General features: G+C 40.4%; 1 protein-coding gene across 1 annotated transcript in view; it reads left to right on the forward strand.

The window, feature by feature from the left end:
• The window catches only part of BRWD1 (bromodomain and WD repeat domain containing 1), a 121,127-nt gene that overhangs the window by 10,472 nt on the left and 93,712 nt on the right, over positions 1-16,943 (forward strand). Inside the window, exons 5-7 of the mRNA XM_053903070.1 lie at positions 13,040-13,190; positions 15,247-15,345; positions 15,705-15,865. Of these exons, the coding sequence (XP_053759045.1) occupies positions 13,040-13,190; positions 15,247-15,345; positions 15,705-15,865 (411 nt within the window). The remainder of the gene's footprint in view (positions 1-13,039; positions 13,191-15,246; positions 15,346-15,704; positions 15,866-16,943) is intronic.

Here is a 16,943-nt window from a genome sequence, read left to right on the forward strand (position 1 = left end):
TTCATTGGCATCCACGGTTTAAGGATGGGACCAGGACTTGCCTCTCCAGCAGAGTTTGGGGTTTGGGGTTTGGGCTTTGGGCACAGGTGAGATTCCTGGGATGTCTGTTTCATAGCCAAGTTGCCAGCTTCCCAAACTTTGTAAGATCTTGCTCTGTTTTATAGCCCAGTTGCCGACTTTTTTGGGTTGCTGAGGTCTCTTTGCTTTCCAGTTCTGCCCTCGGCTTTCTTTCTACTCTGCTGTCACATCCCTAGCGTTCAGAGGGTCTCTGGAGTGCACTTGCAGTGGACAGGGGGCTCCCCCAGCTGTTCCGCATCCCGTCTTTCGCCCCGTGCAGTTGGTGACTCTGTCCCGAGGCCCCAAGCATTCTCCTCCTCAGGCATCAGGCATGATAGCCGGCAGGTGGCCGTGAAGTTTAAAAGGTTGGCAGGTTTTTCCTTATTCAGTTTTTCCTGTCTCTCTGCTACAGATCAAAGCAGCTGTGAATCTTTTTCTGGTCACAGATGGGCTCACCAGTTTCTGGGGTGGAGTTGATGCAGACGTGTTTTCTCAGCTCAGTGATGGGTTAAAACATTATTTTTAAGCTAAACCAACCTGTTCTCATTGTTCAAGTGAGGGCAGTAGCTTCAGACATTATCTCTTTTTAATGGTTGGAATGTGTGACTACATTCGGGGCATGTAACTGCAGTCTTCTGCGGGTGCACCTGTCCTTCCTGGCAGTAGTGGGTTCTCAGTGTTTATTGAAGGAGTTAAGGTGGCTTAATGCTCAAGGTGTGTTTTCTAAGAACCAATAATCATCACTAATTTGGTTATTAAATGATTTTTTTTTTGGTACGATCTTTTATTAAAATCTCTCAGGTCTGCGCTTCATTTGTAGGTCAGAGCGACTTACGGCACCAGAATGGCTGTGAAACATGGAAGTTATACGTCTTTTTTTTTTTTTTTTAAAGCTCTTTAAACCATTTCATTAGGAGCGTACAAAATAGAATCATTCAGTGATTATTTACTATCTTTCCTTTATTATGTAGAAGTGGGAAAGTGGCATGTTGAGCACAAAACTTTTGTGTTAATGTTATGTAATAACCATAGCAGCATAGGATGAATTATGCGTGGGGTATTCAGAATTTGGCGGAGGCTTTGACTTTGCTTGTTATTGATAATGGGGTGGGTGAGTGACATTTGGATGTTAGACTCTAGCTACTTAGAAAAAATTCTCTATGTTGATTTTTTTTTTTATTTTTGAGAGCGAGATCGCACGCGCGTGTGGTGGAAGGGGAGAGGGAGGGAGACAGAAGGATCCGAAGCGGGCTCTGTGCTGAAAGCAGACAGCCTGATGTGGGCTCGAACTCGCTGAACCACAAGATCGTGACCTGAAGTTGGATACTTAACCGACTGAGCCACCTGGGCACCTCTCTCTATGTTGATTTTAATCGGTTTGCATATATTTGGCTTTAAAAACTTCCAGAGGCCACTTTGGCTCTAAGACTTGTGATGCTCCTTAATTATCTTGTTACTTGGCATTTTTCTTAGGATGCAGGAGAGCCGATTGCAGTGATGCAGTGATACGGGGAGTTGTGACCCTAGACAGCCTGGGTTCTTACTTTTAGCTTTGCCGTTTATCAGCTCTTTGGTTCTGGGCAGGTTCTTTGGTGTCTGTGCTTGTGTTTTCTCACCTGTAAAATGAAGGTGAATAGTTTGGAGGTATAGTAAGTTAGCGTATATAAAGTTCTTAGAACAGCATCAGGTAGTAATCACCGTGTTAAGTGTTAACTATTGTCAGTAGCGAAGAACTGAATTAGTCAAAACCTTAAAATACTTAGAAGTGTACCTTGTACGTTGCAAGTGTGTAGTATTACCTATTGTTTTTGCTTAGAAAGTACCTTGTCCCAGGTCCCATAACTAGTTAGGTACGGCTGTTAGCCACATTTCCTCAGGGTCAGAAGAGTCTGGCACCCTTCTTATTCCAGTATTTGTTAAACTCTCATTGGTACGTTCGAGGCTGGATTCCACGTTGAGAGACTTTTGCTTGAGAAAGACTTTGTGGTAGAGCCTCAGTTTGTTTTTTATTATTATTTTTAATGTTTATTTTTTAATTTACATCCAAGTTAGTTAGCATATATAGTGCTATAATTTCAGGAGTAGATTCCAGTGATTCACCCCCTATGTGTAACACCCATACGAGTTGCTCATCCCAACAAGTGTCTTCCTTAATGCCCCTTACCCATTTAGCCCATCCCCTCACCTACAACCCCTCCAGCAACCCTCTGTTTGTTCTGTTTTTAAGAGTCTCTTATGTTTTGTCCCCCTTCCTTGTTTTTATATTATTTTTGCTCCCCTTCCCTTGTGTTCATCTGTTTTGTATCTTAAATTCCTCATATGAGTGAAGTCATGTGATATTTGTCTTTCTCTGACTGACTAATTTCACTTAGCATAATACCCTCCAGTTCCATCCACGTAGTCGCCAGTGGCAAGATTTCATTCTTTTTGATTGCCGAGTAATACTCCATTTTATATATGTACCACATCTTCTTTATCCATTCATCCATCGATGGACAGTTGGGCTCTCTCCATACTTTGGCTGTTGTCGATAGCGCTGCTATAAACATTGGGGTGCATGTGTCCCTTTGAAACATCACACCTGTATCCCTTGGATAAATACCTAGTAGTGCAATTGCTGGGTTGTAGGGTGGTTCTATTTTTAATTTTTTTGGGGAATCTCCAGAGTGGCTGCACCAGTTTGCATTCCTACCAGCAGTGCAAAAGAGATCGTTAGAGCCTCAATTTAAAGTCTTAAGTTTTGTCTATATTAAATTTAGCTTCTATTTATATGTAAATGTTCGAAGATGTTGATAGTGGTCTTTCTATAGGGGTATAACTAAAAAGTGATGTAATTAGTTCATTAGTCTTTTCTCTGTAATCTGACCAAAAATTGTCCTAATATTAAATAAAAATTTCTGGGGCGCCTGGGTTGTTCAGTTGGTTGAGCATCCGACTTTGGCTCAGGTCATGATCTCGTAGTTCGTGAGTTCGAGCCCCACATCCGGCTCTGTGCTGACAGCTTGGAGCTTGGGGCCTGCTTCGGATTCTGTGTTGTGTCTCCCTCTCTCTGCCCCTTTCCCCCTCGTGTTCTGTCTCTGTCTCGCAAAGATGAATAAACGTTAAAAAATAAATAAATAAAAATTTCTAATGTTTATTGTAGAATATTTAGAAAATGCGAAAGTGAGAAAAAAAATCATGAAAGTGAGAAGTGTTTATTTTTCTTCATGCTAGACTATAACAAAAATAGGATCTTTAAAAAGATACTATTTTGTGAATTCTTTCAATTTCTCTGGAAAATTTTATCTAACTATTTGCCTGTTGTACATTTGATTGGTTTCTAGTTTTTTTTCTGTTAGTGATTCCATGAATATCAAAGTAAGATCTATGTGTCTTTGCATTTATACATAATTGTCACTTGTCATAAACTTCTAGAAACTTAATCATTGAGTAAAATGGTTTACCTTTTTTTTTTTTTTTTTTTAACTTTGTTTATTTATGTAAGCTCTACACCCACAGTGAGGCTCAAACTCACCACCCCAGGATCAAAAGTCTAATGGTCTTCTGACTGAACCAGTTAGGCGGCCCTCAGTAGCTAATGTTTGAGTCATTTTTTTGCCAAGTACCGCACAAAAGTTAGGAGATTTAACCTGTGTAACCTCGTATCCTTTTAGCAATCCTATCACCTTGTATGTATTGTGATTTCCCAGTTTGAGATGAGTCGGGAAGGAACAAGTAACTTCAGTGAGGTTCTATTCCTAAGGGGCAGGTCCAGCTGAAGGCCGCTTTGTGTGATATTTATTCATGAACGTCTGATGCATTTGTTCAGTAAATGAATGCCTGCTGTAGTCAGAGTTCCGGGGAGACCAGTGTGGATGAGATGGACAAGGCTTCTGTTCTCATGGGGCTTTACACCCTCGGGGTAAAACTGACCTGAAGCAGCAGACAAGCTACTGTAATACAGATTCACAGAGGTGTTAGGGATCAGGAAAGGGGGGGGGCAGGATATTTTAGGTGGGTGGGGAGGAAAAGCGCTTATCGATGGGGTAACCTTTGACCTGGAGGGTGGAAAGGAAATCTGGAGCCCTGAGAGAGGACGGGTGGAAAGAGTGGTTGCAATCCGTCTTAAAAACCTGCGTGACCTCTGACCCACCAGTTACAGGCTTAAGACGTTTTTGAAGGAAGTTTGTTTTGTGACTTGACAATTCATCTTTTCTGAATTACCTTTTTATATCTTTTACTTGCTTTTCCACTGCTGTCTTAAGCCATTTTGTAAGAATTCTTCATCCCTAGGTTATTCTTTAGTCTGCTGAGTTCTAGGTTCCTTTCCCAGCTTGCAGGCTGCTTTTCAGTTTCGCTGGGAGGTTTTGTTTTTCCAGAGGTTTAAGATTTTTACTTTTGTTATATCTGTGAATCTTTATTTTGTCTTTAGGGTTGTCCTTAAAGCCCTTCTGTATGCCAAGATTAATATTTTAAAAGGCAGTGTTATGTATTTATTCCTCAATACTTTTTCTAGTCTGTTTGTAGTTTCTCTGTAATGTCTCCATGTTCAGTTTATTTGAGCATGTGGTTGATGTGAGGTATGAATCTACCCTTTTGCAAATTGTCAGTTTGCAAGTACTGTTTGAGTCTTGTCTCCTTCCTCTACAGGGAGCGCTGTCATCATCATTTACTACGTTCTTGCTGACTTGCATCTGGACTTTTCTATTCCTATAATACCCAGTTCTATTGTAGCGGTCAAATTTTATATATATATTAAAATTCTTTAAATGTTTATTTATTTGAGGGAGAGAGAGTGTGAGCAGGGGAGGGGCAGAGAGAGAGTGAGACACAGAATCTGAAGTAGGTGAATAGCACAGAGACCGACGTGGACCTCGAACTCGCAGACCGAGAGATCATGACCTGAGCCAAAGTCGGACGCTTAACCAACTGAGCCACCCAGGCACCCCTGACTAGGTTTTATTTCTGTTGGTCGTTTGGAATATGACAGACTTCTCAACGAAATGATGAACCAAGTCTGATTAGAAGATGTTTTGCATTAATCTTGAAATCTGTGATCTTTACTATGTTCATGCGGCTGGAATTGTTACTTGATCAGTACTTTACTATTTCATATCTTCTGTAGGCTGTTGCATGTTTAAAATCCATACATTTTGAAGTGTGCCTCTTGTTTTAATACATCTTGTGAAGCAATATTTAAAAAAAAAAAAAAAGGTTTGGCTTTTGGGAAGTATTTGTCTCTTCATTAAGTTCCATGTAGGATCCAGACTTTTAATTAGTCTTCACACAGGCTTATTTTAATTATGTTCTGCTTAGAAAATTTAGTTATTTTCACATGGTACAACAGAATAATCTCAAGTGTAATGGTTTCTTTTCAGAACTCAGTTGATTTAAGGATAAAGCCTTGAGTATTTTGCTTTTTGAATTTTGTTCTTTTCAGATGATCTTACTCTATTTGATGGTCTGAACTCCCTGTCAAGGAATATTAGAAGTCGGGTGCACCTGGATGGCTCAGTCATTTAAGGGTCCGACTCTTGATTTTTATTCAGGTCATGATCTCAGGGTTGTGAGATTAAGCCCCTGGCATTGGACTCTTCACTGACAGCACGGGGCCTGCCTGGGATTCTCTCTCTCCCCCTCTGTCTCTCTGCTCCTCCTCTGTGCATTTTCTCTGTCTCTTTCTAAACATTTAAGAAGGATATCAGAAATCAAAAAATATAAAAAATCTTAGATTTCTTCTGAATAATTTATAATTTGGAAAAGCTTTTGTAGTCTAGAAATAGGGGTCATTGTTTTGCTAAGGGAAGAAGAAAATGAAATGAATAGATTGCATAGAAATGCTAACTAAGGATATATCTTCGTTTAGTATTGGCTTAAGCATTAATAGTATTTTCCAGGAAAGTCTCACTTTATGGGATGGCTGGTAGGTGACTTTGCTTCAGATTTGCAGGTTGGTGGACAATGCTGTTATGATTTGTGTGATTGCATTGCATGTGATAACAGCCTCATGAAATACTTCATTTCCTTAGAAGCAGTGGCCTAAATCATAAAGATACATAACGCTTTCTTTCATTTAATGGTTTCTTTAAAGATAGTCTCTGTCTCTTGGATAGGGCAGATTGACGTTTGGTTTTTTCCTTCTCAAACTTCTCGTTTTATTGTTACCATCATATCCTAGAAATAATGGGAAAGAAGGTTCCCCGCCCCCCCCCCCCCCCCCCGGTTCTTTTATTAGGGAGCAGAATTTTTCAGGAACATTCTCCTGCCCTATAAGATTTCTTCTCTGTTTCATTGGCCAGAACTAGATCAATGGCTGCCTAGTTAGGAAAGAGTTTAGAAAAGCGAGGCTCTGCTGAAGTTGGGGAGGTAGTGGCTATTGGATAAGCAAACATGGTCTGCTCTGGGAAGCTAATAAACTCTTTTCTGAATTAAAATAAAAGCTTTTTTTTCCTTTTTTTCTTTTAAGATTTTATTTTTAATCTCTACACCCAATGTAGGGCTTGAACCCACAGTCCTGAGATCAAGAGTCGCACACTCTACCAACTGAGCCAGCCAGGTGCCCCAGAATAAATGCTTTTGAATGAAGGATTTTCATGCTAACATTAGAACGTTTCTCTGCCTAGGTACTTTTGTATAAACCGAGGGTTAAGCTCTTTTCCCCTCTTATTTATTTATTTATTTATTTATTTATTTATTTATTTATTTATTTATTTTTGAGACAGGGAGAGACAGAGCATGAACAGGGGAGGGTCAGAGAGAGGGAGACACAGAATCTGAAACAGGCTTCAGGCTCTGAGCTGTCAGTACAGAGCCCGACGCGGGGCTCGAACTCACAGATTGCGAGATCATGACCTGAGCTGAAGTCGGCCGCTTAACCGACTGAGCCACCCAGGCGCCCCTCCCCTCTTATTTCTTTTTTTTTTTTTTATTTATTTTTTTATTTTTTTATTTTTTTTATTTTTGGGACAGAGAGAGACAGAGCATGAACGGGGGAGGGGCAGAGAGAGAGGGAGACACAGAATCGGAAACAGGCTCCAGGCTCCGAGCCATCAGCCCAGAGCCTGACGCGGGGCTCGAACTCACGGACCGCGAGATCGTGACCTGGCTGAAGTCGGACGCTTAACCGACTGCGCCACCCAGGCGCCCCCCCCTCTTATTTCTATAACAATATTTATCCTGCCATTGGCTACTAAGCTTGCATTTTTTTTTTTAATTTTTAAAAATTCACTTATTTTTAAAAATATGCCTCATGCGTAGTGTGGAGCCCACAGTGGGGCTTGAACTCACGATCCTGAGCTGAGATCAAGAGTCGGATGTTTAACCGACTAAGCTACCCAGGCGCCCCAAACTTGCATTTCTTTATAAAGGTTAGAAAAGAGGCCAAGAACTTGTATCAACCAGAGGCTGAGGGGACTTACTTAAGGAAGACGCCAATTTTTAATTTTTTTTTGTGAAAGACCATGCTCCGTATCCCTTCTTGTTTCATTGTTGTATGTTCATTGTATAGGAGTTGTGATGTGCTGTGGTAGTTTACTTAGGCATTTTCCCTTGTAAGTTTCTAGATGTAGTTTAAAATGATCAGGGAAAAACTAAAGGTCAGATGGGTATATGTTACATTTGATCTTAGCCAAAAGGCCGAGAAGCGATCACATAGGTATATATTAAAGATATTAAATATTGGGGTGCCTGGGTGGCTCACTTGGTTAAAGTGTCTGATTTCGGCTCAGGTCATGAACTCGCTGTTCATGAGATCGAACCCCGCACTGGGCTCTGTGCTGACAGATTCACATTCTGCTTCACATTCTGTCTCCCTCTCTCTCTGCCCCTCCCCCACTCGTGTGCACGCTCTGTGTTTCTCTTCTTCTCTCTCTCAAATAAACGGTAAAAAAAATATATATTGAATACTCATTCTAGATCCTCATTACATGACCGTATCCCAAACTTGACAGAAAAAGCTCCTTTCTCCCATAACTTTGCAGTTACGTTCTCTAGACTCTACTACCACTTTACAGCTGCTTCCCTGGGCTTGAAGAAGCTCATGCTCACCGCATTATTTGGTAATAGTCATGGTAATATAGTGATCCTGTGATTGTGGCTGAAAAACTTCCTGAGACTAAATTAGATGGTACAGAGAGTGGCTGTTTGACTGTTGGAAGGGACTTAGTTCTGGCCTGATTTCCAAGGACATCGTATAACTGGCTTACTCATTGAAGTTGCTGGTAGAGATTGTTACTATCATTCAGGCATAGGACTTGAAAGTAATGAAGGAACATTATCTATCATATTGATTTGGTCAGTATATCTTTAATCATCTAGAACCATTTTCTGTTTGTTATTTTTGGGACTAGAACTGCATTACTCTCCAGAAACACTTTGTCTTATACAAATGTAGAGTAACAGTCTCTCCTCCCCCCATCTTTGATAGTTATGCTGGAATCCTTAGAAATGTAACGAATCTATAAATCCCTTTATGGGAATCACAGCTGCTGCATGGAATCCATGTTCCTATTAACGCCTGGAGTTGGCCTAAGTTTACTTGCCTATGTTGAAACTTCCTGTTATTTTAATGATGAGTTTTACTGCTTCTTCAATTCGGCAGTGAGTTTAGTCCTATAAAGTTTCCCTTCTAGATCATTTAAGAGATAGAATAAAATCATATCCAACACTGGGAAGCACTCTGTCTAAACTTTTCTGTCTCTGTCTTTTCTATCTAGAGAAGTTGTTTTTGGCTATGTGTGTTACAGCTTGTCTTCAAGAGCAGGTGTCCACTCAGGAGACAGGCTTGGGTGTGTAACCTCAAAACTGAAAGCCAATTGAGAAGGACAGATAAATGCTTTCACTCATATGTGGAACTTGAGAAACTTAACAGAAGACCATGGAGGAAAGAAAGGGGGAAAAATAGTTACAAGTGGAGGGAGGGTGGCAAACCATAAGAAACTTTTCAATAACAGAGAACAAACTGAGGGTTGATTCGGGGGGAGGGGCAAATGGGTGAGGGACATTGAGGAGGGCACTTGTTGGGATGAGCACAGGGTGTTGTATGTAAGCGATGAACCATGGGAATCTACCCCCAAAATCAAGAGCGTACTGTACACGCTGTATGTTAACCAATTTGACAATAAATTATATTGAAAAAACCTTAAAGCCAATTATGTTAGTTCTCTATCTACCTGAATAGTCAAAATCTTAAAACTATTAGAGTGATCGCCTACTGTATAAGAAGCCATGTTGCCATTGCCCAAATCCTTTTATCTTTCTTAAGCCTCGTGGACACATTATTTAGGTTGATCAGTGCGGAGTACTTCGGTGGGGTTTTGTTTTCAGATTTGCATTCCTGACAGGTTCTTAGATCTGTGATTTTCTTGGCCCTGTTGGAGTTATCTTCTAGTTCCTCCTATCTTTCTTTCCCTTCCCATGATGAGCTAATTATAATAGATTTGGAACTTCTACATGCTGATACTTTGAAGCACAAGAGTGCTAATTAGTATTATGAAACACTTTGATGTCTACCTGAGCTTTGATAGGTCTTTGGGGTTTTGCCTTGGGGTATCTGTCAAGGTAGGAAACATAAGTCCTGTTGAAAAGTTGAAGATATTTTATTTAGCCTCTTCTGTCACTAGTGCTTATGAACAAAAACTTTATATTGAATCTGGGCTTTTTTTTTTTAAATATTTATTTGTAAGTAATTTCTACACCCAACGCGGGGCTTGAACTCAAGAGTCACATGCTCTGTCGGCTGAGCCTGTCAGGCGCCCCGAATCCAGGCTTGTTTTATATTTGAGTTAATGCGTAAGAACCAGAAGTGAGATCTTGAACTATGTTTCAGGTTTTCTTTGGGGCAGCGTTTCTCAGGAGTTTGAAAATGTATGGGGCGTTGCCGGTGTTGTGTGGCATGGGGAATGCTGTCGGCACGGACGGAAGGGAGCCAGGAGTACTGTGTGTTCTGTGCATAAGCACTGTCCAGAGCAGCACTTTGTCTTTGCTCACACGTTGGTGATGTCACAGTTGAGAAACCTCATCTCGTGATTGAGGAACCTTAATGCAGTGTTAAAGTTTAGGACAGATACATTCAGATCAGGTGTCATGAGTTTAACTTACACGGTAGCTTTTGTGTTTTTATTGTTTTGAAGTATAATTGACTTAAACTGCACATATTTATAAAGGTTCAGGTTGATGACTTTGGATGTGTGTGACACTGAAGAACCCATCTGTAATACCTCCTGCTTTTCTTTGCTCCCTGCCCCCAGCAACGTCTGATCTGTTTTCTGTCACTGTAGATTAATGTGCATTTTCTAGAGTTTTGTGTAAATAAAACCATACAACATGTACTCTTTTTCTGGCTTCTTTCAGCATAATTTTGAGATTTCATCCATGTCATCACGTGTTATTAATGTGTCACATATGTTTCTTTTTTTATTACCGGATAGTGTTCCATTTTACAGATGCACCGTAACGTGTATATCCAGTGACCTGTTAGTGGCCATTTGGGTGTGTCCACTTTTGGGATCTTAACAAGAAAGATGTTTCAGTCATGTGCAAACTTTTTTTTTTTTTTTTTAAAGAACTTTTAATTACTTTTCTGTACAGAAAATATAATGGTGTCCACTTAGCCCAGTTTGGGGGCCAGTTTTTTTAGGCTTCGCCTTTTTCACCTTGGCGATGCGAGCCACCGACTTTGGACCCGGGATGTTGCCTCCCCAGTGACTGCGGGTCTCATCGTATCTGTCATTGTCATTGGTCCCGATAGCTTCCAGCAGCTTAGCCAGAGCTCCTTTTTCTTCTGAATTAACCTGTGGGAAGGTGACAGTGGTGCCCGTCTTCCTGGGGACCAGACACCCCAGCCTGGCCTTCCTCTTGATAACGCGGTAAGGGACCCCCGTCTTCGGACACAGGGCAGGCAGGGAGACAGCCCACTCACTGGGATCCACCTCATGTGCAGTCGCTACCTGCCAAGCCTTCTTGCTTTCCACCAGGGCGGCGACAGTATTAACCCCAGCTCGAAGGACAGGCAGCCTCTTGGAGGGGACATCCCCTTTCCTGATCGCTCTCTTCTCAGCCTGGACCAACAGTCTCTTCTCCTTCTCTTGCTTTGTCTCTGGGCTGTACTTGGGGGCCAGTTTAAGCATTTGAGTAGCCGTTTGCCCATCCCAGGCATGGGTGAACCGGTTAATTGCAGGAGGCACTCTCTTAGACGTTCATAGAGAACAGCCCTTTGTTCCCGCGGCCAGATGTAGCAGGGCCATGTGCACGTACAGACTTCTAGTATGAACATGTGCTTTTCTTTTTCTTGAGTAAATACCTAGGAATAGAATAGCTGGTTAATACGGTAGGTATATGTGCTATTAAACTGCCCAACTGTTTTCTTTCTCTCTCTCTCTCTCTTTTTTTTTTTTTTTAACTTTTATTTGCATTTATTTTATATAGAATTTACTCCCAGGCTGTATTTGTTTCTTCATTTTCTTCTGGGTTATCTTTTCCGTCTTTGCAGCTTCCTCTTCCAGCTTAGGAACAGTCTGCCCTTTCAGTAAGGATCGTCTCAGTGTGGCAGGGAGATCTCATCTATGCGTTAATCTGACCATGAGCCCTGTAAGCTCTGTACTGCGTCCTGCAGGCTTTGTTTACCTGGATGTGCTCAATGACCAGAGGATCATCTACATCCTTACGTTCAGCATGACTCCGCATTTTTAAGCATGTTCACTAAAAATTGAGCGCTCTTTTTGGACCACCGATTCTGTGTCCAGCCCCACTGTGTGGCCTGGGTGCACCTATCAGCTCTACCGTGGCAGTGATGGAAGGGCACACATTGCTTCTCTAAGGTGGTGTCCTTTGCATACGCATACCCTTGATGGCCTGGGCAGTTTCCCCTGGGTCCTTGAAGTGAACACAGGGATTTGAGCCTCTTGATTTGTGTGATTATGTAGGGTTTCCTGGGTCAAGTGAATAGCGAACCATTTTCAAAGATCACCCCAGGCTGCCTATGGGAAGAGTGGCCAACTGTTTTCCAAAGTGGTTGTGCTATTGTACGTTCCCACCAGCAGTTTCTCCACGTTCTTGCCAATCTTGGTCTGGTCCTTTTGATTTTAGCTGTTCTAACAGGTGTGTAGTAATATCTCATTATGGTTTCAATTTGTTACCAATGAATGGTGCTGCGCATCTTTAGAGTGTGTGTGTGTGTGTGTTTGATGGTCTGTGTAAATCTTTCTCCTGTTTTTAAAAGTTAGTTTTGTTTTTTTTTTTATAATTGAGTGTTGAGAGTTTTTTTAGATTCTAGATGCAAGTCGTTTATCAGATAATATGCTTTGCAAACATTTTCCTTCAGTCTGTGGGTTGTTGTATTCACGCTCTTTTGATGAAAATGGAAGCTGTTAATTTTGATGAGGTCTAGTGTATGGGCTGGTTGCTGTGTGGATTGTACGACTGTTGTCATATGAGAAATCTTTGTCTAACCAACCTCAGGTCATGATTTTCTCCAGGGTTTTCTGTGATAAGTTCTGCAGTTTTAGATTATACATTTAGGTACGTGATCTGTCTTAAGATAGTTTTTGTTTATGGTGTGATGTATGGATCAAAGTTAATTAAAAGAGAAACCTTTTTGGCAAATGGATATCCAGTGGTTCCAGCACCATTTGTTGAGAAGATGATCTTTTCTCCTTTGTGCTTTTGTCAAAAATCAGTTGTCCTTATGTAACGATTCCTGAAGTCAGATATTATTTTCATAACTCAACTTTGTATTTTTTTAAAGCTGCTTTGGCTTTTGTAGGCGCCTTACATTTGAATGTGAATTTTAGAATAAAATTAATCAGTTTCTACAAGACAGCCTGCATGGATTTTGATTGGGATGGCTTTGAACCTACAGATGAGTTTGCTCTTTAATGTCTCTCAGCAGTGATTTATAGTTTTCGTTGTACGTGTTACTCACATGTTTTGTCACACTTACCCCTGGCTGTTTAATGTTTTTTGATGCTATTGTAAATAATGTTTAAAAAACTTGCTCTCCAATTAGGTCTTGTCCAATAAGCATGTGGCTCCTGATCATCTGTTGCAAATCTGCCAGCGCATTGGTCCCATGTTGGATAAAGAAATTCCACCCAGTATTTCAAGAGTCACTTCTTTACTTGGTGCAGGAAGGCAGTCTTTGCTACGTACAGCAAAAGGTACCTTAATTTGAAGAAGTGTTCTGCTTTGTAGCTTAATGATAATTATAATTGTGAAGTAATGTAAGCATTGTGGAAGAAAGGCGATATGTAACTATAAACCATGCTGTGGACTATAAAATTCTCTGCATTTAGCATAGACATTGAATTTTACTACGTAAGTGTTTAATGGGTCCTTCTGCATTAAAAAAAATGACAAAGGTGTAGATGTTAAGCGAAAAAGCTTGAATTTATTCTGAGATGTGTTTGAGGTTTTCTTGATGTGAGTTCTTAATTTTCTATTTTGTAGCTCACTTATAACTTTACTGAATGTAATTGTATGTGTCTAATAAACTCTTTAAATGCTAGAAGTATTTTATTTGGTATTTAGATTCCGAAAGCCCTTTGTTATAAGGGGAAGTGATTTTCTAAATTTGGGAGCAGTTTGAAAACAAGCACCAAAAATGTACAATTGCATGGTTCTTTTTTCACCAATTTAATTTTTTTGCAAAGTTATGTGGTAGCAAAATGTTTGGAATTGTTGTTCTTCTCCTGTTAGCTTGGTATAAATCACTTAGACTAAGTACATGTATGTGATATGATCTATGTATACAACGTGGCCTAACTGCTGATGGGCAAGAATGTTGGCTCTTCGGATCCTGAGCATCCGTCCAGTTCGTCCCCCGTGATTATCTTTAAGATCTGTTGCTGATGTGATGCCACCTCTTAGGTGTGCCACCAGTACAAAGCTTGACTGAGAAAGAACAACCCTCCTTCTTGGTTCCATGCCAGACCGCTTTGTCGCCCTTAGTCATTTCTTAGTGCTCTGTGGCCCTGCCACACTGTGGCTTGGCTCAGGAAACTGTTCTTACTCTCCCTTCTCTGTGTTCCTATTCACCTTGTAATTATTCTATTTTAGGCTGTTATGTAGTAGTTGCCCCGAATGGCCTGTTTCCCTCTGTTTTCTTTACTTGTGTCAAGCTCCGTGTTGTTTTGTGATGAGCACTGCTTTAGAACCGGCAGACCTTAGAAGAGACTTGAGCCAGCTGCCCTAGGGTAGGGTCCGTATCTCTCTGTTTTGTACTAGTGTCACGAGAGGATGCCTTGTAACCGCTCTTTGGTCATGATGGTGGCGATGAATCCATTCATGTAAAACGTAACATGCGTGTTAGGTTGGGGCACCCGAGGCTCAGTAGAGGTTTCTGTGATGCCTTCCTTCCCTTCCTCTTCCACTTGTGAAGAAGCTGATTTCTGGCCCAGCGTAATCTGTGCTCTGCTGCTCTCTCCTCTAGGGGGGGCAGATGATGTTTCTTCGTATGTATTTGCCGATAGGTCAAAGAGGGACGGGACTTGAGAATGAGTGTTCAGACTCCCAGATCCTACATGCGTGCTCTTGTGTAAAGGATTATCCATGATCCCAAAACAAGAGGAAAGGCATTTGATTTTGTCCGTATTTCCTAGGGAGATTAAAGTCATGGTAATATTGGCCAAAATTAATTTTAAAACTCCGTTAACGTTTTAAGGATTTTCATATAGATCAAATTTTTCTTACAAAAATTTCCATTTTTTGGAAAGTTGGATCAGTTGTGATTAAGATCTCGTATCACTAATACCGTGTGGTATGATTCTGCATGGCAAAATAAAAACTTACTTGGCATTGAATAGGACTCGGAAGTCCAGTGATCTGGTTGTATGGTCCATGTAGACTTAACCACTTGCAGCGGATCTCTTTCAAGGTCCTGGAACCTTTGAGCCTCAGTTACCTCACTTGTACATTGGCGATCATACCTACCTCACAGGGTTGTTGTGAGGATTCGATGAGATCATGTACGTGGAATGCACTTTGTAAATTGTAAAGTGCTACGCTGATGTTAGTTGTTGTTGTTGTATCTGAGATGTCTTCATTTTTTTTCCCCTTCAGAAATAGTCTAATAAACCTCTAGGGCTTTTCTGTTAAAGTATATTAGTTGGTACAACTTTGAATAAACAGTTTATTACAATATACGTAAGTATTCTATAAAATCTTTCTTGGGGTTAACTTTCAAGATTTTATGTGTATCTAAAATTCGTTTTAAAGACTGCAGGCACACAGTTTGGAAGGGCTCTGCCTTTGCTGCTCTTCACAGAGGAAGACCTCCCGAAATGCCGGTGAATTATGGTTCCCCACCAAGTCTTGGTGAGTGAGCTTGCCTTTTCAGATGAGTGAAACAGTCTTTTTACTTTCTTGACCAGTTTTGTAACTGCTCTATTAAAATTTAAAAGGAAATACTGGTAGTAGTGTTTCAGTAGTGATGAGTACCAGTTTCCAAATTGGTTTTCCTGAAGTTATTCCTAAACGCAATAAAAATTAATGAAAGACAATCTTGTTGCAATAAGCCCGTAATAGTGATTATAGTAAAACAGAATTGGGGAGAAACTTGTGTCCTTAGGATTTCTGGAACATAGGTTCTGTGACCTCTAGAAATTGTTGTGGAGTTTTTCGTTTTTTTACATATTGGCTCTTCCTTAACCATTTTCATTGTTTTTATTTCCTAGTGGAGATACATCGAGGAAAACAACTCACAGGGTGTTCCACTTTTAGCACAGCATTTCCAGGAACCATGTATCAGCACATCAAAATGCACAGAAGGATTCTCGGACATCTGTCTGCTGTTTACTGTGTAGCATTTGATAGGACAGGACATAGAATCTTTACAGTGAGTTAATGTTTTAAACTCAATTTGGTATCAATCTGGAGCACTTGCGTGTGGGCTAGAATCATCTAGGCAATCTTCTAAAACATGTAGGTTCTATGCTTCCTATTCTCAGGGATTTTGACTCCATGGGTCTGATGCGGGGCCCATGAATTTGCATTTTTATTAAGTAGCCCAAGTGACTCAGATGCAGGTAGCTAGGCCTTTAAGGTGTTGGTGAGACATTGATGTAGAGCTGTGGTTCATGGGCCTGATTGTCAAGGATCTTAAAAATATACACGCCTAATACTTCCCCCTCCAGCCTATTCTAGACCTGCTAATGATGTTTCTAGTATGTCTAATAACCAGAACAAACCAAAAAACTTCCATAAAAATCTAAATCTCTACAGGTGATTCATACTCACATCGATTACTCATTGATACAGAGAAATTGATTACTTGAACACTGCAAGATTATTTTACAATTATTATAAAACTATACATAAATATTTGTAATTTAATTTACCGTTTTAATATTTTAAGGGAAAATTATAAGGGGTCACAAATTTAAGTTTCCTTTTTCAGTTGCGAGATTCAGAGTAGAGACTCAAAAGTGGGCTGAGTTAGATGGGTGTTGGCTGGTGCTACAGATTTGAGACTCTGTTGTCTGGTTATTTAGAATGAGGGTGCTAGTCCCATTATTTTTTAGTTGTTTTTGGAATTTCCAGTCAGCCTGTGATCCGTATATCTGTCCTAACGTGTATCAAATTATTTAGCTTGATGTGAGCTAAACTGACATTTAACCATTGTTAAGTGAAATATGTGAGTGGTGAACTTTTGGTTGGACTCATTATTTGGCAGGGAATTTTGGGAAAATAGTATTTATAATGTGGTCTGGTCCACAGAAATGAAAACTTCACAGTATCTTTATGTAGATGTGATTTGAAGAAGAAAAGAACTATTGTTCCGTAAGTGTTCTGACTGTAAGATTCATAATTTATAGAGTATTCTACAGTTGGAAAGAGGAGTTATAGATACTTAATTTAAGTGACATATAAATGGTATTTTTAAAACTGCTGTAAAGGACTTGCTGTGTTAACAT

The sequence above is a fragment of the Panthera pardus genome, unplaced genomic scaffold (genome assembly GCF_024362965.1).
Source record: "Panthera pardus isolate Hobbes unplaced genomic scaffold, ASM2436296v1 HiC_scaffold_16, whole genome shotgun sequence".
Classification (NCBI taxonomy): domain Eukaryota; kingdom Metazoa; phylum Chordata; class Mammalia; order Carnivora; family Felidae; genus Panthera; species Panthera pardus.